Below are 27,853 nucleotides of genomic sequence, written 5' to 3' on the forward strand. Positions count from 1 at the left end.
ATATTACACAAGTCTTATGGCCATCGTTATCTGTCGTTAATAAACGTAACTACAAATATATTAAATAATCTGTTAATTATTAGTTGTTGAAAATTAAGAAAACCAGTTTAATTAACGACTATAAAATTGAATATGGATTTTAATTCAAAATATTTTATTTGATGATTCAATAAAAATGACGGTTGGATGGTCGAACTTAATCGTTCTGGCCAAACGAATGTAGTTCTGGAGGATCCGGAATCAAAGGGATTGCGGCTCTACATAGGGACTAACAGGGCTTAAGCCCTGTGCCTCCAAGTGTCAAGGGCCCACAAAAATTTAATTATTATCATAAATTTTTAATAATTTTTCATTAACAATGAGCGCTTATCGTATAGTGAAAAATAGTTAATATTAATAATGTAATAATAATGGTAATTTATAGCATTATTTGTTTTATTGTAATCAATGTAAAGTTTCTTAATCTAACGAAAAACGGGGCCTCATTGGACTTCAATAAGCCCTAGGCCCTGAAAAACCTAGATCCGCACCTGCTCAGGGCCTCTAAATTTTAAGAAAAAAATTGAACACAGAAAATTTTTTTATGTTACCCCGTAAAAAAGCGTTTAAAATTCACCTCTGGCAATCAAAGGTTGCCAAGATGGCTGCCGGTTTTCATAGCCTATTTACTTTTTTAATAGTTTGAATGGTCACTTACTAACGATAGAATCTACGACTTTAATCGCTATTGGATGATTATTACGACATCATGATTATCTTGAGCATTTGAATCGCTTTCAGGCGATAAATTATTTAAGTTAACGCTTGACAATCGAATAATTTTTCTTGTCTTAGCAAGAGTTCTTGGGTGACATCGTCTACACGTGTTAAACATATTTGTATGTTTTTAATTTATATTGCACACATCTTAAAGTTAAATAATTTAATAAAGACTTTGCTATCAATAACCTGTGTAAATGGACATATGTGTCATTTTCATACAATTAAAAAATTGGGGAAGGAGCCTCAATGTTTTCTTAGCTTAGGGCCTAAAAAATATAAATCCGGTTGTGAACCACTATTCGGCGCTTCCCTTGTGGGCCTAGCTGAAATTATAAGGGATATGATTAAAAGGCTTTCGTAGTACCCAGAGGACGAAGAGTCAAAGATAAAAAAATAACGATCCAATAAAAATTATACGCATTATAGCGTAACAAAATCTTATTGTTTATCATTATCTTGTGATTAATATAATACTTTAACAAATGTTAGTATTAGTGTTAATCACTTCAGTTTTCTCATTTATTGATAAGTACCGTAGATTTCAATTGATTTTAGTAATTTATATGTGTATTTATTAAGAAGACTTTATTTAAACATTTTCGCACAGATCTTTTTACTGTAAAAATGGCAAAATCTAAAAAGAAGATGAAATCAAACAGAAGTCTAAATGCCGAAAGCGTACATTCTAGTACTCGGGAGTCAAGTACAAGTTCAGGCAGTCGTGGATCATCAAATTTCAGTTCTGGTAGCGATATATCAGAAAGTTCACGTCCCGAAAAAGAAGTAATAAATAAAAAACTAGATGCAGTATCGACGGATGTAACTAAGAAGAAGGAAAGCAAAGCTCTCGCTAAATTAAACAGTTATGATTTAAAAGAAAAATCGAAATCACCATTTTTATCATTACTTCCTTGCTTAAAAGGATCGAGTTCAAGTACATTTGAAAGCGCATCAGATGAAATGTCTCAAAAAGATGAAACGACCGCGGAACAGGCAGAAGTTCGAAGTATACATTCTGAAAGATCAATGGAAATTGAAGAACGAAAAAAAATTGAAACCTATGAAGCTAAAATTCCTCCAAGTGAAAATGAAAAAATAGATATGATTCCATTAAAATCTGAAGTAGTTAAAAAAACTGAATCTTCTGATGAAAAAAAACCGAAAGATATACCAACTATCGTTATTACTCCAACAGAAGTCAGTCAAACTGAAGACACTAAATCGATAGATACGACTTTTGTAGAAGAATTGAATATTTCATCGGAACACGATGACGTTAATTTAAAGGATGCTACAATTACTACTCCTGAAGAACAAAGTGCCGAAGATAAGGTCAAACCAAATTTCATACAGGAGTACGAAACCGATGATATATCAGTGACATCTGAAAAAGAAATAAAAATTATACCTCCTGAAATAGAAACGATGACATTGAAGAGTGACGACACCAAACATTCTACAATTGATGAAGAGACGACCGATTATACAACAACAGGTTCGATTATTTCAGCTATAAACGATGATACACCTTTAAGGACCACAGCAACAACAGCAACGACGACGATGACAACGATAACAACAACAACAACGGCCAAAACAGATGAAAGTAAGACAAGAGTTCAAGGCATTCTCGCAAACCAACTTACTTCACATCCTGCTATTTTTAAAATCGGTGCTGATACAATAACAATAAATGCTGAGAAAGCAACACCCATTAATAAAACATCAAAAACTCAGCGGTCAGTAATTAATATTCGAATGCAACAAACTGAATCCGAAAATCTTGATCAAGAAGGTATAAACATACAATTGAATGAATTTACAGTTCCGAAGAAAGAGTCTCCGAGAAAAGTAAAGTTAAATCGTGGTATCATAAGCTCCGATCTAAACGAGATTATGAAACCATTAATCGATCCAAATGCCAATATTGTAGTTTTGTCAAATTCTCCCTTAACAACGGAAAATACGCCGAATATTGAAATCTTGTCACCATCAAAAGAAAAATTAAATCCGGAAAAAGTCGTAAAAACACTCAAATCTAAGCAAGCCGGAAGGAAAATATCTACAGTAATACTCCCAACATATCGTGCTGATGTCCGATCTTATAAAAGCAAAGAAGATATTGAACATGATAAATCTCTCATTCTTGCTATATCACCAACAGACATTCCGCAACAAGCTGCAATTTCAGAACATGTCGAAGATTTCTCAGCCATGCCAGATGTCAAAACACCACTAGTACTTATTGCTCCGTCACCCTCAGAACTTCAACGACAGAAAGAAGAATGTGTAGAAATCCAGGAAGACGCAGAAGAACAAAGATGGAGGAAGATTGCTGAAGAAGTTGCAATATCTCTACCAGAAACTATCAATGATCAACCAATGGTTATTTTGATGCCTGACAACACTCAGTGCAAAAATGAAGCTATCGAGGATGAAGAAGAAGAAATAAAAACAGTGGTCATTGTAGCAGCTACTTCTATGTTTCCAGAACAAAATGTACTTGAAGAAGAAAGCAATCAGATGTTCTTTCCTCCAGTTAGAGAAACGCCGACTATTGTATTTCTTCCTTCAAAATCAAATTATAATATAATTAAAGTAAATGCTGCATCAACATGTAGACCATGTCACGGCGCTGGTATTAAAATAACTTCGCCAAAAGTAAGAATGGACACCGAAGAAAATGTCACTCCTTTACAAAATTTCTCGAAACGTACTGTCGAGAGAACCTTAGATGATCGGAAAGATGAGAAAAAAGATCAGCATCGAAATGATGAAGTTAAATGTAAAGGTATATATAAATGCTACGGGTTTGTGAGAAAGAAAACAAAAAGAAAAGAGGCTAAAGATATCGCGAAAAAATTTGTAACAAGTACAAAAGTTCAAAAAGAAGAAAACGGAGCAACAAATAGAGCTTTGAAAAGAAAAGAAATCACAGTAAAGAAATCTTTGGAGGAAATGGAATATCTGACAAAGCATGACAATTTACACAGATTAAAAAAAGTCACATCAAAAGTCTGTGTCAGAATTGATAATCTTAAACTTCCTAAATGATTACAATGCAGAAGAATAAATGAATATGTGAAAACGATTTAAAGATTTTTATATATAATTTTATTCTTATTTTTTTTTAATTAATCAGCGTATCAAAATTATACTAATAATTTCTCTAAAAAATAAATTTATTTCGAAATTAGTTATTTATTATTTTTTTTAACACCAACAATTTTTTTAAGTTTAAAAATTATACTTATAATATTTACCGAGAGGGTGCGTTAGATTCGCAAGATGGCGATACTGTGTTGTTTATATTTTGGTAGTTAGAAGGTATGACTTACTGAGAATTAACTAAATATGGCTTCTGACGACGAAGATTTTGTTACGTATGGAACTCCTCTAGAACCTTTAGAAGACGGTATATTTATGATTTTACATTAAAATCAACGAATTTAACTTAATTACATACGTGGGTTGTCCAGAAAGTTTTCTAGGGTTTTTCTTGAATTGAGCCTACAAAGTATACAGTTTTTTGTGTAGTTTGTAGGCTCAATTTAAGCTCGAACGTGACAGTTGAAACCTTATCAGAGGGAATAAGAGCATGAGTATGGTAGATGCTAGAGTCTATTTGAATTTGTTAATTAATCTCTGGGTGGCAAGTTAGTGAGGACTTTCAATGTCTTGGTGTAATATGATTCTCCATCTGTTGCTTAAAGTTGTGGTCACACCTTGCAATTTCCAGCTGTGCAGGCAACTGAAACTGTTGATGGCTGTTTCTGATAACTAGCATACTTATATACTTATAATCTTTATTCTAGTACTTTTCAAGCAAAGTATAAGGAACAGTATCTGTATAGTTACCTAAAATCACCTCTGTTTTGGATAAATACAGTGTGTTAACTTGACAACTAAGACGTTAATTCCATACAGGTTAGTGAAACAAACAATATCTGTCAACTAAACAACAATAACTACAATGTTAAGAAATTAAACTTTATCCAAAGTGGTAAACTGGACTTCTTTCCATTAAATTGCCTTTGCTGTAAAAAAAAAAAAAAAAAAGTGTTTGCCAAAATCAAAGTTACAGTAAAATAGAAAACATTTCTATGGGATGTTGTATAGATTACTCCCGATGGAATTTCGGGACTTTGAATATACATCTGAACTCGGGACCGAGACGAGTTCAATAGTACCCTACTTTTGGACCGTAGACGAAAAATAAGAAAGTTATGATATTTACAATTTCTTGCCGTTTACAATACATTCTATGCTATTTTAGAGTTAGTTTTCCACTAGGTGGGACTGCTTGTAAATGAAATGTATGCTAAACTACAAGCAGTGCCCTTTTCGTTTGTTCAAGAACTACCGTGAATCAATAACTAGCGACATTAAACACTGGGAGGCTCCCCTCCAGGAGGAATCCATCGAGAGCACGAACAGTTGAACGCCATCTAGTGGAAAACTAACTCTAAAATGGCATAGAATCGTGAATTGTGCATCATGAAAGGCAAGAAATCGTAAATATCGTAACTTTCTTATTTTTCGTCTCCGGTTCAAAAGTAGGGTACCATTGAACTCGTCTAGGTCCTCTGAGTTCAGATATATATTCAAAGTCCTGAAATTTCACCGGGAGTAATCTATACAGCAGCCTTTCCATGATAGTTAAATGAGAAAAAAATGTAAAAAGAATTACTGTTGAAAGTCTTCATTTTTGCCATTTTGGTTACCTTTCTCTACCATCATCACACTCATCATTGAAGGGAAAAGGAATAATTTGCATAATACTTCAAATTAACATGACATGGTGTTTATTAACCAAACTACTTGTGCTTTTTGAACAATCTGAAATGTTAAAAAGTCAGGGCAATTGAAGAAAAAATACTAATATGTTAAACAAAAACTCAAGCAAAAATGAAAAGAAACTAAAACAAATTATTTACTAAATTATAGTTATATGAAATTAATAAAAAAAAAAATGGAAACAAGTTTATAAACATACATTACTACCACAGAGGAAATGTCTTTAACGAAAGAATGTGATATTTTTTAAATAATAAAAACTTAAAATTGAAGGTTAACATTGAGCAGTTGATTAACCATAACATAAATTATACAAAGAGAGAATCAAATGCTTTGTGTTGGGACAGTTCATCTGTCCTTGTGTCACATGGTATGAGTGATGGTTGTGAGCAGCATTGCATTACAAGGGATAACAAAACAAAAGAGCACCCAAATTTCTTTTGCTTAACTAATGAAGCCCCCAAACATTTAAGCAATTCACATAGCCTAATTTCTGTAAATTTTTAAAAGCTGTTGACTTTGTCACTTTAAAATCTTCTGCAAGCTTCTGTATAGTCATTCTAGGGTTATTTTTAACTGTAATCTATAATAAGTCCTTGTCCATGGTTGAAGGTCTTCTTGCCTGAGATTTATTTTTAACATCTGATTTCTCATTTCTGAATTTCTTAAACCAATATTGAATCATATTTTCTATTACAGTATCCTCACTGTAAATTGTACAGATTTTTCTAGCAGCTGTTGCAGCACTTTTCCCTTGATGACAAGAAACACAATGTCAATAATACACTCTTTTTATTCTCCATTATATTTAATAAAAACCTATTCATTCAAATTCAACATAATGACTAATATTTTTTTATAGTGTTGACCACTATTTTCAAATAAACTATAAATTATCTTAATATGACATAACTGTAATTTTATGCAGTTTATCTTTTGATAAATTTCAATAAATTTATCAAAAAAAAAAAAATTAAATTTGTTTTTAAAAATCTAGAAAATTTACTGGACACCCTAATAATTTATTTCTGACTGCACGACTGACTTAGTACTAAATTAACGCTTTTGAAATAAATAATATTTCACAGAAGATCAAAATTCAAATGCATTCAAATCTGAATATGAAGTAATTAAAAAAAAAAACCCACTTGAAAAATATAAAATTAAAAAAAAAAAATTTCTTCATTGTGTTACATGAATTTAATCATTGTATTAATGTCACTAGAAATTACTGCTATAAATTGAATTATATTTTACAGAAATGCTTTCTGAAAATAGGTTTGTCGTAATTGTTTTTGTGAAGAATTTAGTAAACATTATATCTAAGAGACACCAAAACTATGCTAGAATGATGTTTATCTTTTTAGAAAGAAGAAACTTTCGAGATATCGTAAGAGGTCATTCATGTGAAATTTTTGCCTGCTAAAATAATGGAATTTTTTGGTAAAATTGCAGTTCTAAATGAGGAGGTTGAAACCTTTTCAGAGCTGTAGACCATGTCTACAGGAGTAAAAAAAAAGTCAAAGGAACTGGTCTACATATGACCGTTCACAGATATAGTCACCTGAAATATATCCCTCACAACATACATACAATCCCACCACAGAAGTAGTCAGTGAAATGATGTTTCTCATGTTTTATGATCTTTTAGTTGTCTCTAGTAAAATGGAAAACAGTTGATTCTTAGCATTGTTTTGAGAAATAGTTTCAGATTTTTTTACTTAAGTTTTTATCCCATTTTTGAAGGTCTTCAAAATTTTAGATAGGCTGATTTTGGGGAATATATCTCATGAAGGATCACATGTAGATCATCAATTCCTTTGACAATTTTTACTCTTATGGGCAGGGTCTACAGATTCCAACTGCTTCAAACAAAGTTGCAATTTTAACAGTTTTTCTGCCAACAAAGTTCTCTTATCCCACATTTATATTTAAATAATTTGCAATTAGAATTGCATTTTATACAAACTATAATAATTTATTAAACACAACTTCTCTCTCTTGTTTGGTTTTCAAAATCAAATTTTAGGTTGTGATTTTATATAGATTTTATTATAAATTATTTCATAAATTTATGTAAATATTTATTATTATTTTTATGCTGCTTTACATATTATATATATTGATATAATTCATATAGAGTTTAAGATATGTACTGTACCATACTTCCATCACTTATACTTCATATATTTCAAATATTATAATTGATGGATTATCAAATTATAAACTCAGTACTTTCTCTAGGATTTTGTTTATTTGACAACAATATTTTAATATGTTTTCTTAGATGATGTATAAATGTTATAATATAAATATTTTTTTCAATGATTATAATGAACTTCTAAACAGTGACCTTTAAAGATGTGATTTTTTTTTTTTTTTTTTGTAACTTAAAATTTTAAATTTGAGAGTATTGCTAAACAAATAAATATCTCTCAATGAATCTTTAGTAACATGTAGTTTTTCAGCAATTTTAAGACGAAGATACATTAAATGAATAAAAAGTATTATTATCATCATATTATAGCAATTACAAATAAAGTTGATTGGCTGTCGATTGATTACTATTGAATTTTAGTATAATATTAGTTAAATCTTCTTTAAAGTAATATCAATAAACAGAAAATTGGGATTAATACTCAATCACTAAGTTAACTCTCTCATTTTACAATAACTCAGTCAATTGTTGCCATTGTTTGAATTAACTTTAATTGTGTAGTAAAACATAAAGTTTTTTACCCTTGCAAATTCAAATTATATTATAGAATACTCGAAAACAAATATTGATTTCATGTATGACGTAAATCTAATTTATTATGATCATTTTCATTATTTGTTTTAATTTTTTTTTTTTAAATCTTTGCTCTATGTTATTGCATTCATTATTATTGGAAATTATTTGTTTTCTCTAAAATTCTAACATTATTTTGATAATGTTGAATAAGATATTTTTACTTGTTGCCTTATTAAATAGAAATTTAACTTTAATGAGCTGTCATAAGAATACATAATGATGATATATTTTTATCATCTCATATAAAGGCATTTTGTAAATTATTTTTCATACTATGATCTTTAATTAGTGATTTCATTATTCAGTGCATTATATTTTCACTAATTACAACAGTAATATGACAATTTATTAATCATTTGTAGAAATATTATACAGTGGTGCCTCACACTTCAAATTTAATTCATGCTAGGAGGCTGTTTGAAGTCCGAATCAATTTTATTCATTAGAAATAATGGAAAGTGAATTAATCCATTTCAGATCCTAAACAATACTTATTTTTATAAACTTAAAACAGCAAAAACTTGAAATTTAAAGTAAAACTGATACAATTAAATGCACTAATGATAAATTAAAACATGAAAACAATAAATAAAATACATAAATACTGCATAATAAAATGAAAATTGTATTTACTGTTCACATATCATCAACTTTGGCATCTTAAACATGGACAGCAGATGCTGCAAGTGTGCTGTTTTCATGCTTTGCAATAAGCATGAAAGCAGTACACTTTTTCATCTTAATCGATAATATTACAGCACGGGTGGGCAAGCAAGAGTTCAGTGCGAGCCGAAATGTAGGTTTTGCAAAATGCATGGGAGCCGCAGTTCTGTACTGTCATGGCGGATAGTAGGGTAAAGCGTGCAATTTTATTATATAATATAAATATAATATAAAATAAATATTGAATTTTTTTAACAAACATATTTTCACAAAATTATAAAAATAAAATTGTAAAAACAATAATAAAAAACAGAAATGAACACTTTCAGCAAGAGCCGCATGTAACTCAAAAAGAGCCGCATTTGCTCATGTCTGTGTTATAGCCTTTCTCTTACTTGTTGGACTTTGTTGCTTCCATGCACTTTTTGATTAATAAGTAATTTATCAATTATCATGAAGCCCAATAGGTATATAGAAATATAATCAAATAATTGCCTTAAATAATTGGGCTATAACCATAATATACCATGTAATTAACTGCATAAGGTTATACCCAAATTTAAATAATCTGGAAGCAAAGGCTAGTTTGGGGTCCAGGTGTTCAACTGGCAAGTAGAGGTTACGGGTTCAACTCCTTCCCCGGGTCAGTTATTTTCTTTCAGATAGTTCCAAATTATTTAATGAATTATTAAAATTATAATTATTAATTTAGTTAAGAGATGGTGCCTAGCATTTACCTCTAGTAGCAAATTACTCAGTACTAATCATTAAATTAGGTGAGTTACAGCTCAATTATTTAAGGCAGTCATTTGGTTAAGGTTATGTTTATTGAGTTAAACAGATAGTTTTTGCATATTTTTAGCAGGTTTTGTTACTTAATGTGGATAGGTGATTTAATTATAACAGTTGTAAAATTAAACATATTATTGCTAATTTGAATTGCATTCTTTGTTTAGAAGCTTGTTTTATGCTTTGAGCACATTTTTTTCAATGTGTGTGCAGTTTGGATTTTGAAGAATCATTCAAACTCGAAGCAAATTTTTGTTGACTTTAACTTTTGAACTTTGAGGTACCACTGTATTTTTCATTTTATTTGAAAATTAAATTTTTTTATGCACTACTAAAAACTAGGAATTTGAATAGTTATTTTTTTAATTATATAAATTCTTAATGCTATGTTAAATATTAAAAATTTCTTATAATATTTATTATTAATTAATAGTCTTTTTGATAAATATGCAGAAGTCATTTCAGTTATATTTACATATTTAATAATTTTTTTCAGATGAAGCTCCTCCAACTAAAATTCCAGTACACGAGCAGACAGTGCATGATGAAAAGGGAAGACGGAGATTTCATGGAGCTTTCACTGGTGGATTTTCAGCTGGGTATTTTAATACTGTTGGATCTAAAGAAGGTGAATAAACACTTTTAATGAAATTATTTACAGTGAAATAATTCTATTAATTCTTCAAATAAACTTAAAAGTTTGAATATTTGTTAAGTTTAATTTTCATTTAACTAAAATTTAAATGACAATATTTAGATTTTTAATATAAAATTTCAGTCCTATATTTTAAAATTATTATTGGTAATCTTTTAAGGATGGGCTCCTTCTGGTTTTCAATCATCACGTTCTCAAAAAGCTGATAAGTTTAAACAAAATCCTGAAGATTTTATGGATAGTGAGGTATTTGTATATTTATACTTGTTTACGTGTATAAAGTAATATTTTATACATTAAAAGCTTTTTTACTTTAACTTCTACTTTCTTTACATATTCTTCTTTTACTTTAACCTTTCCCGATAAAAACTGATTTATTTTTCAGTGTCAAATGTCATATTTCTTATTTTGACATCATTTGAATATATATGTATAAAGTAGCAAGCATGTGATGCAATTACATTGCTTATATATACATGACATAGTCTACATTAAATTCCTTATATGTTTCAATGTGGATTGTATTTGTTTTCATTACAGTTAGATAATTTCAAGGATCTCTAGGAATCTGTAAACTATGTAATGCTATTTTTACACTTTTCAACTACCTTTTCATAATGTTTAACGGCTTGCACAAACCCACCCCCAAAAACACATATTCTAGATCCAGATCCATCTTTTTGTAATGCATTGTAACAATTATCTGCATAACCATTCATTCACCCAAATCTGCATTGCATAATTTATAGATAACCCCTATATTTATAAAACAAAGAATAAGGTAAAATTAATTATGTTGATTGTCTTTGTGAGAAACAGATATTTAGGAAAAATTATAGAATGTAGAAATTAAAAAATTGCTTTTAAAAAATAAAAGAAGTAAATTCATCATAATGAAATCAGATGCACTATCATTATCATCTGGATCATAATCATTTTTACCTCAAACAACTGTAAATATGAAAGTAATTAAGAAAGTATTTAATAAATATATAACTTCTATAAAAGTATTTTTTTCAAAATTCAAAGAAATTCTTAATTCTTCAAGAAAAATTTCCACACATTTAAAATTAAGTTTAGTAATTTATATTTATTATCACGAATAAATAGCCTGATGTTATACAACAGTTGATGTAGTGTTATTGTAAAGTATTGGATTTTGTAAGATGTTTATATCAAGACTAATAAATCTGTATTTAATATATTGGCTATCAAAAGAGATGCAACAGAAATTGATTGATTGATTAATTATTAGTAAGACTGTTTTAATAATTGAATAATAAACTAATTTTTTGTTTCATTTAAATTTTCTTAATTGCTTATTCTCCTAAGTTTGTGAATATTAGTTTTTCCAATCTGAAGAAATTGAATGATTATATTTTATTTTTTGTAGTCTATATTTAACTTAAATCTTAAATATTAAATTGAAAATAAAAGAAATCTTAATAATGTAAATTACTTATTTTTCTTGATACAAATAATAATGCATTATTTATGACAGAAAAAAGATACCATTAAAATTTTGTTTATAATTTTACAGTAAATGAGCTACATTTTATAATTTGTGCACTGTAGATAAAATTATTTGAACTTATTTAAATTTAATACATTTTAGGATCTTGGAGTTTTTGGTATTGCTTCACGAAGAGTACAAACTACAGACAATTTTAGCTATAAAGAAGAAGAAAGTAGAAAAAGAAATTTTCCAGTATTTTCAGCTGGTCCTATTCCTGGAGTACCTCCTCTCAAAGAATTAGTGAAGCCTGTTAGGTAAAGATTAAAACTATGATATTTAAAAATTTTTATAATTATATGTTTAAGCATTTTAAAAAAGTAACCTTAAAAATTGGAATTATTCCATTTTAAAATTTATAGAGAAACAATTGGAGTAAGATTGCTGCAGAAAATGGGATGGAAACAAGGTCAAGGAATAGGTCCAAGAATTGAAAAGAAACAAAAACAAGTTTCTAGTGATGGAAAAAAGATCTATGGATGTGCTTTACCTCCAGCTGAAGATGAAGTAAGGATGAAATAATTAGGATTAATAATAAAGATATAAATAATTTATTTTTCATTAATCTCTTAACTATTTTCTCTAAGATATCAACAAATGCATATCATTTTGTAATATTTTTCATATCATTATTAAAAATTAACTTGAATATTTTAATTTTATTTATTTATGAACATTATTAATAAATTACCATCTAAATAGCATTTGCTATTATATGCTGTTTTCAATACAAAAAGCTATTTTTCAGAAAAATCTCATTATTTTCCTGAACATTATGAGTGAATAATTATGTTTCTACTGAAGAAATAAATTTGTTCAGTACTTCAATGAATTGAATTGATGAAAACTTTCCACACTTTACTACATGAAAAGTAGAAGTCTTTTGTCAATTCAGTTCATAGAAACAAAGTATTTTCTCTGATTGATGTTCAGTCTAAATCTAAAATTAATTATAAACAATAATAATTAAATTAAACAATTTTTCAGTAAGTTAGACTCACCGTTTACATAAATGATAAAAGTGATTGTGATAAAAAATTTAGAATAAAATTTATATCAATTCCAGAAAATTTGTGTAAATAAATACATTTAATACAAATATTAATAAAGTATATTGAACTTCATTGTTATATTTAAATAAGTTGTGAAACTAAGGCTCCATTTTCTATAACAGTATCCTAAATATTGTAAAAATGAAACAGGTATATATTGATTTCAAGTAAAACAGTTATGATATTAAGCAATTATATCAGATTGACTCCAAAATATTCAGCTTTTTTTTAAATTGCAGGTGAAAGTCAAAAATCACACAAATATATTTGAACAATTGTATAGAAAATATTTTCATTGAATTCATTTTTAAAATTATATTCAGTATTTAGAAATCTTCATAATTTTGTGTTGTAATTTGTATGAACCATTACAACAACTTTTAAAAAATAACAAATTACAATTATATAATTGTAACAGCTCAAGATAAGACAAGCTCAAGATTTTAAGATCAGAATTTTAGTTTAGGCCAGGGTTTTAGTTTAGGGGTTGATGTAACATTATTGGGGGGTCAATTATCAAGCTTAAGCTAAAGATAAGAGGGAGCTAAGGATCAAGCTTATTCATGTCACTGATTGTCAGTTACAAAATTTATTATTAACAAATATACAGTAGATAAAAACATGCAAAATTAAAAGAAATGTATTAAAATAGTAAGTGCTTTGTTTTGCTTGTAACACAAACTTTTTGGTGGGGGTCGATGTGAGGTTTCGAAAACTTGTAGGGGGTCGACGGTCAAAAAAGTTTGGCGACCCTTTGTTTAGGCTAACACCTGCCTTATAAGTTGATCTTAAACATACAGTAAGCTAGAACTGAAATGTGGCTGTAATATATAGTATTTGTATTGGTTATATGTCAAAGATTTTTAGGCTTAAAAGGTTTACTTATACACAGCAATTTACAGTGAAGTAATAAATTAATAATAATGAATTAAGTTATTAGTAAATACTAACACTGAATAATAATAAATCTAGATATTTCTAGACTATTTTAGTATTTAGTTTTAGCATTTATTTTATTTATTTAGCATTCATATATAGTTTTTTAATTCTTTGTCTTTTGTAATTCTTTAAGTGGAATGAATTATGAAGTGTCTACACCAATTGTTTCATGAAATTAGTTTAATCACTTTAATTTTAGAAGATTCATTAGGAACTTTGAGATAACTTTTAGCAATGTTTAAAAATAGAACATCATGTGTATTCATTGACATGTCTCAACTCATTTTGCTATTGCAAATTTATAAAATTTGTTACATAAACTTTGATTTATTACTTCTTTTGAGATCATATACTCAGAAATGAGAAATAAGTGATAGGAGTTGATCACTTTGATAATTTTTTATCAATAAATGTAAATTTTATAATTATTTTAATGAATTTCACATTCATTTAATTTGTTGAATAATATCATTATTCAACAAATATTCATTATTCATTACAAATACAATAAATTTAAAATAATTTTATTTTTATTCTTTATGCAAAATATTGAATTTACAAATAAAAATTACATATACAGTGCATTTTTTCTAGATTCTAGTATTGATTTGTTGTCTTTCTGTCTTTTTCTTGCTACAAAGATATGGTCTCTGTCAAAAAGTTCTTCCAGTTTTAAAATTGTAATGAAATTACTGCTTTAGTACTCAATTGCTTTTTGTTCTCTCTATTTAGATCCAATAGAGGAAGTTGGAATAAACAGATCTTTGGATCTAAATAGAGAGAACAAAAAGAATAGAACGAATAGAATAAATATAACTTATCAAATGGGAATTGTGTTCCCATTTGATAAGTTCTCCACATCAATTCTGTGCTTACTTCCAAGGAATTATTGTTTTTTCTCATAATTGAGGAGAGATTTGGTACTATTTCTCAGAATATACAACTTTCTGTTTCAACCAATCTTTTATAATTTTCTCACAATTATTTTAAAGTAATGAATTTAATTTCACTTCTGTTAAAGTATTGACATAAATAATAGGAATGTTGTTTGGTATTAAACTTTAATATTGCTTTAATTTTTTTTATTAGGATTTCTAATTTAATGGCTTGTTCTTGGGTGTGATTATTTTTATATTTTAATTTTTTAGTGGAAAAGTTATTTCTCTGTTCAATTAAAATTTCATTTCATCATTGACATTTATGTACCGAAGCTATTTAATTACCTTCAACATCACTTATTATTATATTCATGATTATCTTTATTACAAGCATAATGATTTTGTTTAGAATTGAGTAGATCTATTCAAAATTATGTTTAGAGATATTGTACATTAACCTTCTACAAAACAACTAAGAATAAGAAACTTTATTCTTAGTTATTTTGTACAATGAAATAACATAATGTTGTAAAATGGTCATATTTCTCAATGTGATGACAAACAAAATATATTGAGATCTAATAACAAACTCAAAATATTTATATTTTGCTTTAATAGGAAATATATATTAAGAGACTAATTTTTGAAGCTCAAATAGAAGAAATAATTATCAACTTCCCAAAACCTGATGTATTGATATTAAGCAAAATGAGTGCCATAATTAATTGGCCTAATAAAATGCTATAATTAATAATTAGAAACTAAGTAATTTGGTACTAGAGGTAGATGTTAGGCACCATCTTTTATCTATATTAATAATTTAATAATTTATTAAATATAAATATCTCTGAAAACCCGATTCATTAGTATAAAACCAAATCAACTGTCATATAAGATTGGGCTATTTTCCGGTGATTATAAAAACTAATTTATTAAATAATTTAGAACATTCTAGAAAAAAAGAACTAATCTGGAGTGTGACTTGAACCTGCAACCTCCACTTAACATGTGATGCATTTGCCAGTTATGCTATCCAAACTCTGAGCAAGTTTCTCTTCCAGATGTATTTAAATTTAGATATAACCATTCACAGTTACTTACAGTGCTGGCTTGGTGTGACTTCTTTGCTCATGGCCTATATACTCCTCCACTCTATTAGTTTCTAATTATTATTAATTCTAGCATATTAATAGTCTGATTAATTACAACAATCGTTTGGCTTAGAAGAAATAATTAATTTTTTAAGATAATATTCATCAGATATGAACAATCTTTGATTTTATATTGTAATAATATAGTTACAATTAAGTTTCTATTTTACAGGATGATGATGATGATGATGATGATCCATATGCTGTTGGTCACACATTTGCTCCAAAAGATATTGAGATTCTACCATATGTTCCTAAGAACAATCTACAAGGAATAGGATATTCTGGTTTGAATAAAAATCCAGTTCTTTCTTCTCATATAAATTTATTTGAGCCAACACATACAGCAACTATATTAGAAAAAAAGAAGAAATTACTAATTTCTGGTCAAGTAAGATTTAATTATTTATCATAATTAATTCCTGTGAAATAATAATTTCAGTTTTCTATAATTTCTCTAATATTTTATGTATATTAATTATTGGGCTTTCTAATCTTCATATTTTCAGGCTTTTGGAGTTGGTGCGTTTGAAGATGATGATGATGATATATATGCCAAAGATGATATGACGCAGTATGATTACTTTTTGGAAGGAACTTCAAATAAACAAGACATTAAAGAGAAACCTAAAAGTACATGTTTAATTTTGTTTTAAATGTTTATTAGATTTTCATTCATTATTTTACACAAAGAATGTGATAAAATTAAATTCAAAATTTGGATAAAATTTTTCCATTTATTGAGTTTTTTACAGCAGAATGTTTAATCTCATACTCTTAGATACTTGAATGATGTGCATTTTGAGTCAATATAATTACTAGAGAGGTTGTTTCTGATTGCCTTTAATGATACAACTTTGATGTTTTGCATTGCTTCACAGTATTACAATTTATAATAAATTTTTAAACACTGTCAATAGTTAATTATATACAGGGTGATTCAAAAGTCACAGAAATTTTAAAAAATCAATAACTCACAAACTATTTACAGTAAGATGATGCAGTTTTCACAGAAATGCTTAGAAAGAAATGGGATCTTTTCATGTGTAATAAAAATTTTAATACCAAAATAGTTACATTTCTTGCCATAGATGGTGCTTGATAAGATTACATAATTTGTGAAATTGTTATTAGAGCTTACACTAAAAACATTTTTATTTTTTTATTCTTACTTTGACAAATTTATAAATGATTTCAGTTTTTTACAGTGCCATCTATGGCAAGAAATGTGACTATTTTGGTACTAAAATTTTTATTACACCTAAAAAAAATCCCACTTCTTTCTTAGCATTTCTGTGAAAACCGCATCATCTTGCTGTAAATAGTGTGTGAGTTATTAATTTTTAAAAATATTTGTGACTTTTGAATCACCCTGTATATTAATTAAGTAAATATAACTGATATTTTAAAAATACAATAAAAATGATTGATGATAAGACTAAAAAAATGGGCTATTTAAAGTAATATAAAATAAATTAATAATGTTAAAAAAATTAAAAACGAGCAGGTGATGGTTATGGGTTCGGCCAGGCCCACAATGGGGCGGCCTGGTGATGAGGGACGTGGGCTGACATATCCAATCGGAGCACCCCCAAAAAATTCCTGGGGATTTTTTAACCCATCTGGATTTGATCCTGGGTCCCACAGAGTGGTAGGCTGCCTCCTTGACCACTTGGCCATCTGGCTGTCTGTTATGATTATCTGTGAAGCATCATGGGTCAAATTTTGATGTCATGTAGGGCCTAAAAGTATTTGACTTTTTTTAAATTTTAGATTTATTTGGAAATTTACTTGATATTGCTTTTTGAATACATTACTTTATTTGCAGATTGTCATTAATGCAATAGAATTTAAATTAAAATAGTGTATATGAAGAATTTTCTATCTTAATAATAATCTAAATAAGCATCTTTTGATTATGTATTTTATTATCATCTTATATAGTTTATTATTATTATATTTTTGAGAATTCATTGATTGTTGTTTAAGATCTATACTTCTAATTATCAAGATTTTTAATTATTTATAACATTGACTTAAATTGAAAGAAACTTGGCAGCTGTTATATGTGTGTAAAAGAACAATTTTTTTTTACATAATACTAACAAACTTTGAGATAGTAATGTATCATTGGAAAAAGTGAAAAGATTTTGTTCCACAAACATACAAATTATGATTTTATAGTTACTTGTAGATAATCATTTTATTATATATATTTAATAAATTTAAGAAAAGCAACAACCTGTTTAGATGAAAGTCATGATAAATTTTACTTTTATAGTATAAAGTGATAAAAATGTAGCATTACATCTATGTATTTGTATGTAATTTATTTTTGATATCGATAATAATAATCAGAGCTGGAACTTCAACAGTATATAAAGACACTAAAGAAACCTTATACACTTTTCAAGCAACTAAATTCAGACTGAAAATGTTCGTTTTCATTAAATTTAGTTGCTGGCAAAAATGTGTAATGTGTGTTTAGTGTTTATGTTATTGTTGATATGTGAAATGATATTAAGTTAAACAATTTATGCTTTTCAGATTTTATTTTATGAAATTTGATATAAATTAATATTTAAAGGTTTATATTAGAAATAGTGAAAATTGTATATTTTAATTTATTTAAAAAAATTTATTTTTAATTAGGAAAGAATGAAAATAAAGAGGAGATGATAGAAGGATTTTGTCTTGCTATTAAGCCACTACTTAGGAAAAAGAATTATCTTCCTCCATCTCTTCCACCCAATTTTAGACCAATTCATCAGCCAAAGCATAATGTACTACAAAAGCAAACATTATTGGATAATCAATTTTTAGATCGTCATAATATGAATGCTTATGAAAGAAATGCAGTTTTGACAAAAGAATCATCTTCGACTGATAAATGTACGTAATTTAAATTTGTCAAAATTTGTGTCAAGTATACCAAAGTTATTTCTGATATTTATTAACTTTCCTTTATATATAATTTTGAAGGTTCTGTATTTGATCTTCTTTCAACACATGATAAACAAAGATTGGAACAAGTGAAGAAGCAGATTCAAGAGAAAGGACAGACTTTGCAAGACAAAGGACAGACTTTGCAAGACAAAAGACAGACTTTGCAAGACAAACAGATTACAATACAAGAAACACAGAAATTGGAATGTGAAAAGACGCAAGAAAATATTTCAGTCTCTTCAAAGGAAAAACAAAATCAATGTTTTAAACCTTTTCAAAGTGATAAAGCCAAGCAAGCTCGTTATGAGCAGTATCTTACACTTATGAAAATAGAAAAGAAAGGTTTAAAAAATTTTTAATTTTTTAGAAGTGATATTTAAAAAATTTTTTTCAAAATTAAATTTACATTATTTTTATTCACATAGATTGTTTAGAACAGCTCCAACCAAAATCTATGACTGAATGGGAAAAACAAAGAGAAAAAGAAGAATTTCAACGGGCTGCTATTTTGTATCGACCATTATCATCAACATTGAATTCTCGATTCATATCTTCTTCAATTTTAGAAAATGATAGAGAAATAGAAATAAGAGTAGATGAAGAGGTTTGTAATTTTACTATTAATTGAAAATTTCTACTTTTAATCATATAATGATTAAAGTCGAGAAGTTGAGGTGCTTCTCCTTTATGTTATTTGTGCAGAGGACTGTTTCAAATTATCACAGGATGCTTAAGTTTGTAAGGAACTGCGACGCCACTGTAAGGATGGTGATACCCGATGATGGTCTGCCTTAAGTGGAAGGCACAGTGACCCTTCCACTTAAGGTAGCAATCTTTATCTGCAATCTGTCAGGATGATGTGAGAAGTCTTTTGGTATGGGGATAGCAGTTGCAGGACGCAGAAACTCACACAAAAACTGGATTTACTCAATGAATCGCATTTATTAAGGTATAAAACACATGCTTACAGATGGATTACAAAACTGTTGTCCCATGGGAGAGGTAATGACGAGGTGAAGGATGGTTTGTCCACTAAGTCCAGATGGATGCCTCCTAAAGAAAATTGTCTCCCAAGCTATGATGTGGAAGAAAGTTCATTCACACAGTCCTCTCTGATGATGTCCTCAAGATCGTTTGTCCCCAAAGTCACACTGCAAAACTCCAGAAGAGGTTCAATTGATGGGATGGTGGGAGGCAGGAGGAGTTGACATACTCCTCTTGCCTCCTGCTGTCCCATCCACTCCAACTGAATCAACTCAGTTCTTCAATCCTAGATCTGTCTGGTACCGTGATGTTGGCGGACTTTCTAACTCCAAAACCTCCTCATGTCCTTGGGATTTTGGGCTTTTATGTGATTTTCATCCAAAATCCCACTTCTTAGTTAGTCCGAACGGTGATTCCCTGTAACTCTATTGGATCCTGATCTGTTACCGGGGATGAGATTTGGACTGCGGGGTGGTCGAACACTCCCCCAGGCTGTTCCCTCAAGCTCTTCCTCGTGTGACCCATCCTGTAAATTTCTGCTAAATGTGTTTTTCCTATCTTGGAGAAGGTGCAGTTGGGTTCAATCGGTCCCAGCTGCTTCCCCCTCCAAAGGAGCATCCACAATTCCTGCTTTGAATTCTGTATGTGATGACCACCAAACTTTCCCCAGAGGTCAATCTCCCACTCTCCCTCACAATCTACGATTGGGGATGTGTCAGTTAGGTCTTGGAATGCGACAATTAAATCATATCGCATCCCCGGTCCTGTTTACGAAATAAGTCACCGGTTTATTGGCCCTGGTTCGACAGCCAGTTTCCCATCAAAGGGAGTTCTCGAGAGGTCCCAGCTTCACAAGTTTATGATCATTTAAAGGGGATATTAGTTCCTCTTTATTCACTTTTTGATACTTTTTGTAACATTTAAATTGGCATTTTGTGTATTTTTCTATTTCTGTTTATAAATCAGTTATTAATAAAAATTAATAATTTTTTTGATATTTAAATACCTTTTTCTGATGTAAAATAACAATGTTCAATATTATTGAATACATTTTGTAATGAAAACGTTTATAGATGATTAGTTTCTTTTTTGGATTAATATGATAGAACTAATATATATGCAAAGTATTTTCAGATTTTTGAAATAATTTGTTTTAATATCTTAATAATATAGAGTGATCAAAATGATCAGAAAAAAGCTGCTGAAATGAAAATGTTTGGTAAATTGACAAGAGAGAAATTTGAATGGCATCCAGCAAAAGTTCTCTGTAAAAGATTTAATGTACCAAATCCATATAGTGAGTAAGTATTTAACTCTTGTAAATCTGGCATAATTTTGATTATATTGTAAATTTTTAAAATTTTATATAGATTAGTAGAAAAATCTCTTTGTATTTAAACTTTCATAGACTAAAATATACAGATTAATATATTAGGGATTTTTTTTCCAACTTTCTCTTTCCTGTGGCTTTTTTATTGTTTTAATCATATCTGTCATGTTAAGGTCTCCTTCACAATGAGAGTGGCTGGGGGATAAAGCCAGACTACCGATGAAAAATTCCTGGGGTTTTTTAATTTTCCAGATTTAATTCCAGGTCCTCAAGAATGGTAGGCTGATGTCTTAGCTACCTTGCTGATTTTTCTACATCTACTACTAATTTTTTAACTATTTTATTATATTTAAGAAAAAGTTGTTGAAATACATTAAAATAAATGAGCAAAGGAAAATATTAATTAATTTTATCATTATTTCATCCATGATTTACACTTTCTATTAAATAGTAAATATATTGTTTTGTTCATGCATATTAAATAAATTCTTCCAATTGCTAGCATGTAAATTTATGCTATAATAAGTTCATACTTAAGTCTGTATTCTTTTAAAGAAAGTGTTATTTGATTTCAAAACCAATGAAAAATAAACAAACAAGCAAACGGAAGTTTTGTTATATAGAAATAATTGAGAGAAAATATTATTCTTCAATTTAAAGAAAACAAATAATTTGGCTATAGATGTATTATTTAGTTTTAATGCATATGTAAGTTTTCTTTTTAAAATAATTTTCAAATAATAATGTAGAAAAACACTAATTGAAATATATTTGATTTAATTTCTTACTTTTTTAGTATAAAATGTAATATCTCTGTGTACTTGTTGAATTTTTCAAAACTTAAATGTCTAACTTTTATCCTTTAAAAAAATAATAATTTTTAGTAAAAATTATTCTACTTAAAAGCAAATTTCATACATTTTTTTACATAAACATTTTTTATTTTTAAATACTTTATCACCTAGAATCTTTATTTTTTCATATATGTCGATAAAAATAATTCATTGAATTTTCTTTTATGTTATGAAAAAAATTATTTCATTTACTTAATGAAAGTAAATTATATTTTTACAGTTGTACTTTGGTTGGTTTACCGAAGGTGAAGAGAGATAGATATTCATTGTTTAATTTTCTTACTGTGCCAACTGAAAGTAATCCTCCAAAACCTATTGACACTTCTTCACAATCTCAAGAAACAATTTCATCTGAACTTACACAAAAAGGTAGAACTTTCATATACATAAATTTTCTATAAAAGATTTATTATTTAATACTTAAGTATGAATATATACATATTTCAGAAATTCATATCATAGATAGTCACTCAGTTAAAGAAGAGAAGCATAAAAAGGAAACAAAGAAACTATTAACACTGGTATGCTGTTCTTACATTTTTAATCTAAAATATTGTATATACTGTATATCTCAATTATCATTTTAAATTAGGATTTATCATCTCTATAAAAGTACAATAGTAATTAATTAATTTGACAAAAACAATACCAGATAATTTGCCCTGTGACTTGTGAAAGCAAGCAAAAATTTCTGTTTAAAACAAAAGTATAAATCCTGAATAATCTGTTTGTTATTTAGTTTAATGTTTTAATAACAGCCAAAAAATATTGTAAACCAAATAATAACTACAAAATAAAAAAGTATTTATCAGTTATATCTTTGGAATCTGCAAAGACAACACATATTCTTTTTACAGTTTTGATAGTAGAGGTTGAAGAGTTGGAACATGCTAAAATATAAAAGTTGCCCGAAAGAAATTGAAAAAATGCAAAAGAGAACAATGAAAATTTTAATAGGATAAGAAATCAGAAGGATAAAAGGGATTTAAGAAAAGGATTATATGATTATAAATACAACAAAGTACAGTCTATTGAGTGTCTAGAAAGGACATATAACCATGATATATTAGCCAAATGGGTGTTAAATATGAAGATGAATTTATTATTATTAAATGTTAGAAAAAGGATATCCATCAAGGTTATTGGAAGGGATACAAGCAACAGTACAAATCCACTAAGAAAGAATTTCTAAATTTAAAAAAAATAAAGATTTGTTCCATGGATTTGGACAATTTCATGTTTTTATTTAGAATATTTAATAAAAGAAAATAAACCTTGAAAAATTAGTGGTGTCATATTTTCTAGAAAAGATTGTGTAGCAAAACTATTCTCCATTTAACATTTAAATGCTGAGTGGAAGTTGAGTTTTATCTTTGATTTTTATTTGATTCAATTTTTGTTACTATTTGTTGCATTTGAAAGAATTCTTTGGTTTTTTGCCATTTTTTAGGTTCATTTTTTAACCCTGTAGATTTAAAGCAGATTGGCTGAGGCAGTTAAGGTGACTGCCTCAGCTAACCAGCCTTACCACTGGGAGACCTGGAATTCAATTGGGATGAGCCACTTCAGGGATTTTTTTGTGGTCAGTAAGACCTGGATATGTTGAACTCATTCCTCATCATCTGGCTGAACCCATGATGGATATGGAAAAAGTTACTGTTAGTATTCATAGGGCAGAGCCAAAAATCCATAGAATTTGATGACGACATAGTTTTCTTGAAAGCACTTATTTAATTTCTTCTAGGAACATGAAAACTTTATTCTTCAGTAAATAAAAATAAGCTAACAAAAGGAATTGATTATTAATAATCTCTTACCACATTAACTTTTTAAATAAATAAAAAGTAATATCTGTATCTACTGATTTGACACTATACTAAGTTTTTTCTTTTTGTTTATTATGTCTGAATATCTATTATTATTGAATTAAATGTGATTTTAAAAAATTAAATATTTTAAGAATTTTCTTTTCTTTTTAGGAAAAAAAGGATGATGATGGCAGACCTTCAATGGATTTATTTAAAGCAATATTTCAAAATACATCATCAGAAGAAGATAGCAATTCTTCAGATGAAGAAGTTTCAAAAGAAAAAAATACACCTGTATCAAATGCTTTGGATTCTTCACAAAATGAATCAAACATAAATGTTACTAATGCTTCATCAAGTAATGAGAGTTCCAAAAAAACTGTTCCAGCATTTGGTATTTTTGCAAATATTGATTTAATTGCAATTAGTCAACAAAAAGACATTGAAAGTAATGTTGATAAGAAAATGAATGAACATTTTTCAAACAAAACTCAAAATCTATCAACAGTAGAAACAAAGAAAGTAGAAAATACTGAAGATAGTTTTTATGGACCAAAATTACCTCCAACTCTATTAAAATCTAACTCAGATGAAGGTAAACTATTATAGTTATTGATAGTTTAAGCATTTTTTTAAAAGTATTAACTTATATTTTTACACAGATAAAAAGAAAAGAGAAAATGAAAAGGTTTATTACAAGAAGAATAAGAAGGATAAACATCATAAACATAAAAAACATAAGGTGAATTGAAAATAATTATATGAAATATAAATTTAGTAGTTTAAATTACTTTCAATTTATTTATTTTAGTCAAAATCAAAGAAGACAAAACACAAGCATAAACTAAAACATAAAAAACTGAATCAGAAATCAAGTTCAAGTAGTGAAAATACATCAGAATCAGAAACAGAAATGCCATCAAATTTGCAAATTTTGCAAAAGTAAGTGCTAGGTTATTGAAGATTTTAATTTTAAAAACTGATAAATTGAAATTGTATTAACAATGAACAACAATAATATGCATGTTTTCCACAAAGACAATTTTTTTAGTATTATTTTGGAAAAATTTTGATTGGATGACCTTTTTTTAAAATTATTTTTTAACGATAATGTATTAGAACTGATTTATTAGCTTTTAACAACAAATATTTTGTATTTCTTTAAGATCAGAAAAAGAAAAGACATTGTAGTTATTTTAAATACAGAATAAGTTTACAAAAATAATGATTATTAATAATACCAGTATGAATGTCTTTATAATATAACAAATATTAAAAATTTTTAATGTCACTTTGTATAAATCAAATCTATTTAATAGAAACTGAAATAAGCACATTTCCTTGATAATAGTTCTAGAGATACTTGTAATTATAAATGTAATAATGGCATTCAAGATCATGCATTTCCTGTGAAACTATTTTGTATAAATTATAGTAATGCAATAGCTCTGTGTGAATATTGCCTTATAGTCTTCAAAGGTTTCTAGTGATGTAGTTTTTGATAAATGAAGAAACATCATTTCTGTATGTAAGGCATGGATGAATTAGACTATTCAAGATTTGCATTAAAAAATTTCATACTACTACAATATTTGTCAGTTTATCCATGTCCTCTAGAAAATAGATGAGATAATTACTCAAGAAATGGTTTTGTTCCTGAGAACACTCCTTGTTAGCCATTCTAGCATACGTACATAATGTGTGTTTATTCTGAATTTCTTGATGTTTAGACAATTATACATGGTGTGTACTAAATTTGGGGATTGAATTTATTAAAGAAAACTTTGTAAGAGAGAACTAAAGTGGTCAGTTGGAGCCTGCCAGCCTTTTGAGAGCTTGTTTCTTAAATTGAAATCCTCTCTCAAATTTTAGTCTATTTTGGAAATCAAAATGCTGTAAAGAGGAAACTAAATAACATCCCAAAAAGAGCATGCAAGTATTTGTGTAAATCATTGGAGGATCAAATTTTTATTATAAATTCAGTCCCTAAAATTAGTTTCAGGCTACAAAGTGCACTTACTAGTATAGAATTCAAATAAACTATAACGTTTATACATCAAATTAGGAAACTAGACTTTAATTACATATTTTTTCTTCTTTCAGATTGCATCAATTACAGAGATCAAAAAATGTATGATGTGTACATTTGTGTAAATAGTAATTTAAATAAAAAAAAAGGATTAATAAACAATTTAATTAATTTGAAACTGTTTCAGGTATATACTCTTGATATATTTCTTGGGTAATGTTGAGTGCTTAGGCTAGAACTATAGAAATAAGCTACTACATTAGAGCGTCGTTTATCCGAAAGCGTTCCAGTCGGACTGTGTTGTGCTGTATCGAATGTTTTTGATACTAGATTATGAAGACAAATTTTATTTTGGAAGTTATTTTTCAATATATTTATTTTGTACAAACAAAATAAAGAAATAATTTTTAACGATACAATAGCATGATTATTATTTAAAACAATTTACGTTATACTTAACATCGATGAAAATTCAATGCGAAGCGACACGCGACGGAGAAAAATTTCAACATGGGATAGGTTAATATATTTTTACATACGTAACTGGTTATCCGAACAACCCCAGTCCCCAATTGATTCGGATAAACGACACTCTACTGTATAAGGAGATATTAACAAGAAAATTTTACCAGATACATTTAGTTCCAAGTGTAGTATTGTCATTAAATTTCAATAGGGACAATAGTAAACGGATGGTATTTTATGGTCAGAAGTGCATTGAAAGATTGGAATGGGCCAATTAAATTTTTTATGGGAAGCCCATAAAAATTGATTAGAAATATTCTTAGGTTACACTTTCTAACATGAAAGTTGTATAGTACCAAGAATATTATAAAAGATTAAAGTAATAATTTTCTTTGTTTAATTTTCTTAAAAAAAGTCATTCCTATTGTGTTCTGGGATATAAAAAAACTTTTGATTGTGAAATATACTTCATGGTTAGATCAGATATGGTGATTTATAGAGTACTTTTGACTTGAAAATATTACATTGAAATTTTTAAATGGGATTCCATCTATTAAATTTCAATTTATATATAAATAACGATGAAAAAGAAATTGCTTCCATAATGGTTGGAAATTGATCAAGACTGCTGTCAGTTGACATTAGAGTATAAGATGCTGAGTGTAAATTCAATGTTAAAAATTTGAAATTTTCAATTGGTTATGAAACTAAGAAAAGATTTTATATATTTAAAGTAGTTTTAATCATTTTCCTAAAAACAGTGTCATCATTTAATATTGAACAAGAATACTGCAAATAATATATTTTGTGCCATGTTACAGCATAACTTAATCTGTGCTAAATCTCTAGATTAACATTAATAGGGACACTTTTTGATACTAGGTGATCATAAAGTTGGAATGAAAATCTGAACTGAGTGTCAATGTTTTCTTGTATTGTATAACTACAGTGAAAATGAGTGTCAAGGAAACAAAGAAGAAACTCGACTTTAAATACTTTTAAAAGCACGAATTCATTCATTTCTTTTACACATTTATAAACAAATTTTAAGTTGTTAGAAAAGCAATACATTATTTTTCTTTTAAGATAAAGTCAATCCAGAGATCAAATTGAATTTCTTAAGATAAAAAAGTTCTCAATCAAAATAACACTTGCAAAAATTCCAGTTTCGAAACTTTGATCTCGACCGCACTCAACTGGAAGTGGAGAATGTGCCCAATTGTTGGAATAGTTGTCCTGGGAAATTTATAATAAAAAATATTATGCAATAGCTGCAAAAACATTACAATGAAATGGAAAAGTCTGTCAGTTGCCTACAGACAATTGCAAAAATTCAAAATGCACAGAAACTGTTTTATAAATAACATTGAACTGATCAGAAGAAAAAAAATTCCAGTCACTCTTTACATTGCTACCTACTTGCAGTAAAGACAAGTTGTTCCTT

The 27,853-nt window shown here is 28.1% G+C and overlaps 2 protein-coding genes across 2 annotated transcripts; both read left to right on the forward strand.

Moving 5' to 3' along the window:
- The first annotated feature begins 1,386 nt into the window (after window positions 1-1,386).
- On the forward strand, window positions 1,387-3,816 carry LOC136973688 (enolase-phosphatase E1-like). Its single transcript, XM_067268429.1, has one exon. The coding sequence runs from the start codon at window positions 1,387-1,389 to the stop codon at window positions 3,814-3,816; it is 2,430 nt and encodes an 809-aa protein (XP_067124530.1).
- A 215-nt stretch (window positions 3,817-4,031) lies between these two features.
- LOC136973532 (G patch domain-containing protein 1) lies at window positions 4,032-26,122 on the forward strand. Its single transcript, XM_067268262.1, has 18 exons — window positions 4,032-4,177; window positions 10,302-10,433; window positions 10,621-10,706; window positions 12,076-12,230; window positions 12,336-12,480; window positions 16,166-16,384; window positions 16,503-16,626; window positions 18,646-18,885; window positions 18,976-19,050; window positions 19,093-19,281; window positions 19,365-19,543; window positions 21,097-21,224; window positions 22,328-22,476; window positions 22,555-22,628; window positions 24,087-24,510; window positions 24,578-24,657; window positions 24,727-24,857; window positions 26,019-26,122. The coding sequence occupies exons 1-18, from the start codon at window positions 4,117-4,119 to the stop codon at window positions 26,050-26,052; spliced, it is 2,625 nt and encodes an 874-aa protein (XP_067124363.1). The 5' UTR covers window positions 4,032-4,116; the 3' UTR covers window positions 26,053-26,122.
- The last annotated feature ends 1,731 nt before the right edge of the window (window positions 26,123-27,853 follow it).

Source organism: Centruroides vittatus, unplaced genomic scaffold, assembly GCF_030686945.1.
Source record: "Centruroides vittatus isolate TY-2023 unplaced genomic scaffold, ASM3068694v2 contig_1074, whole genome shotgun sequence".
NCBI lineage: Eukaryota > Metazoa > Arthropoda > Arachnida > Scorpiones > Buthidae > Centruroides > Centruroides vittatus.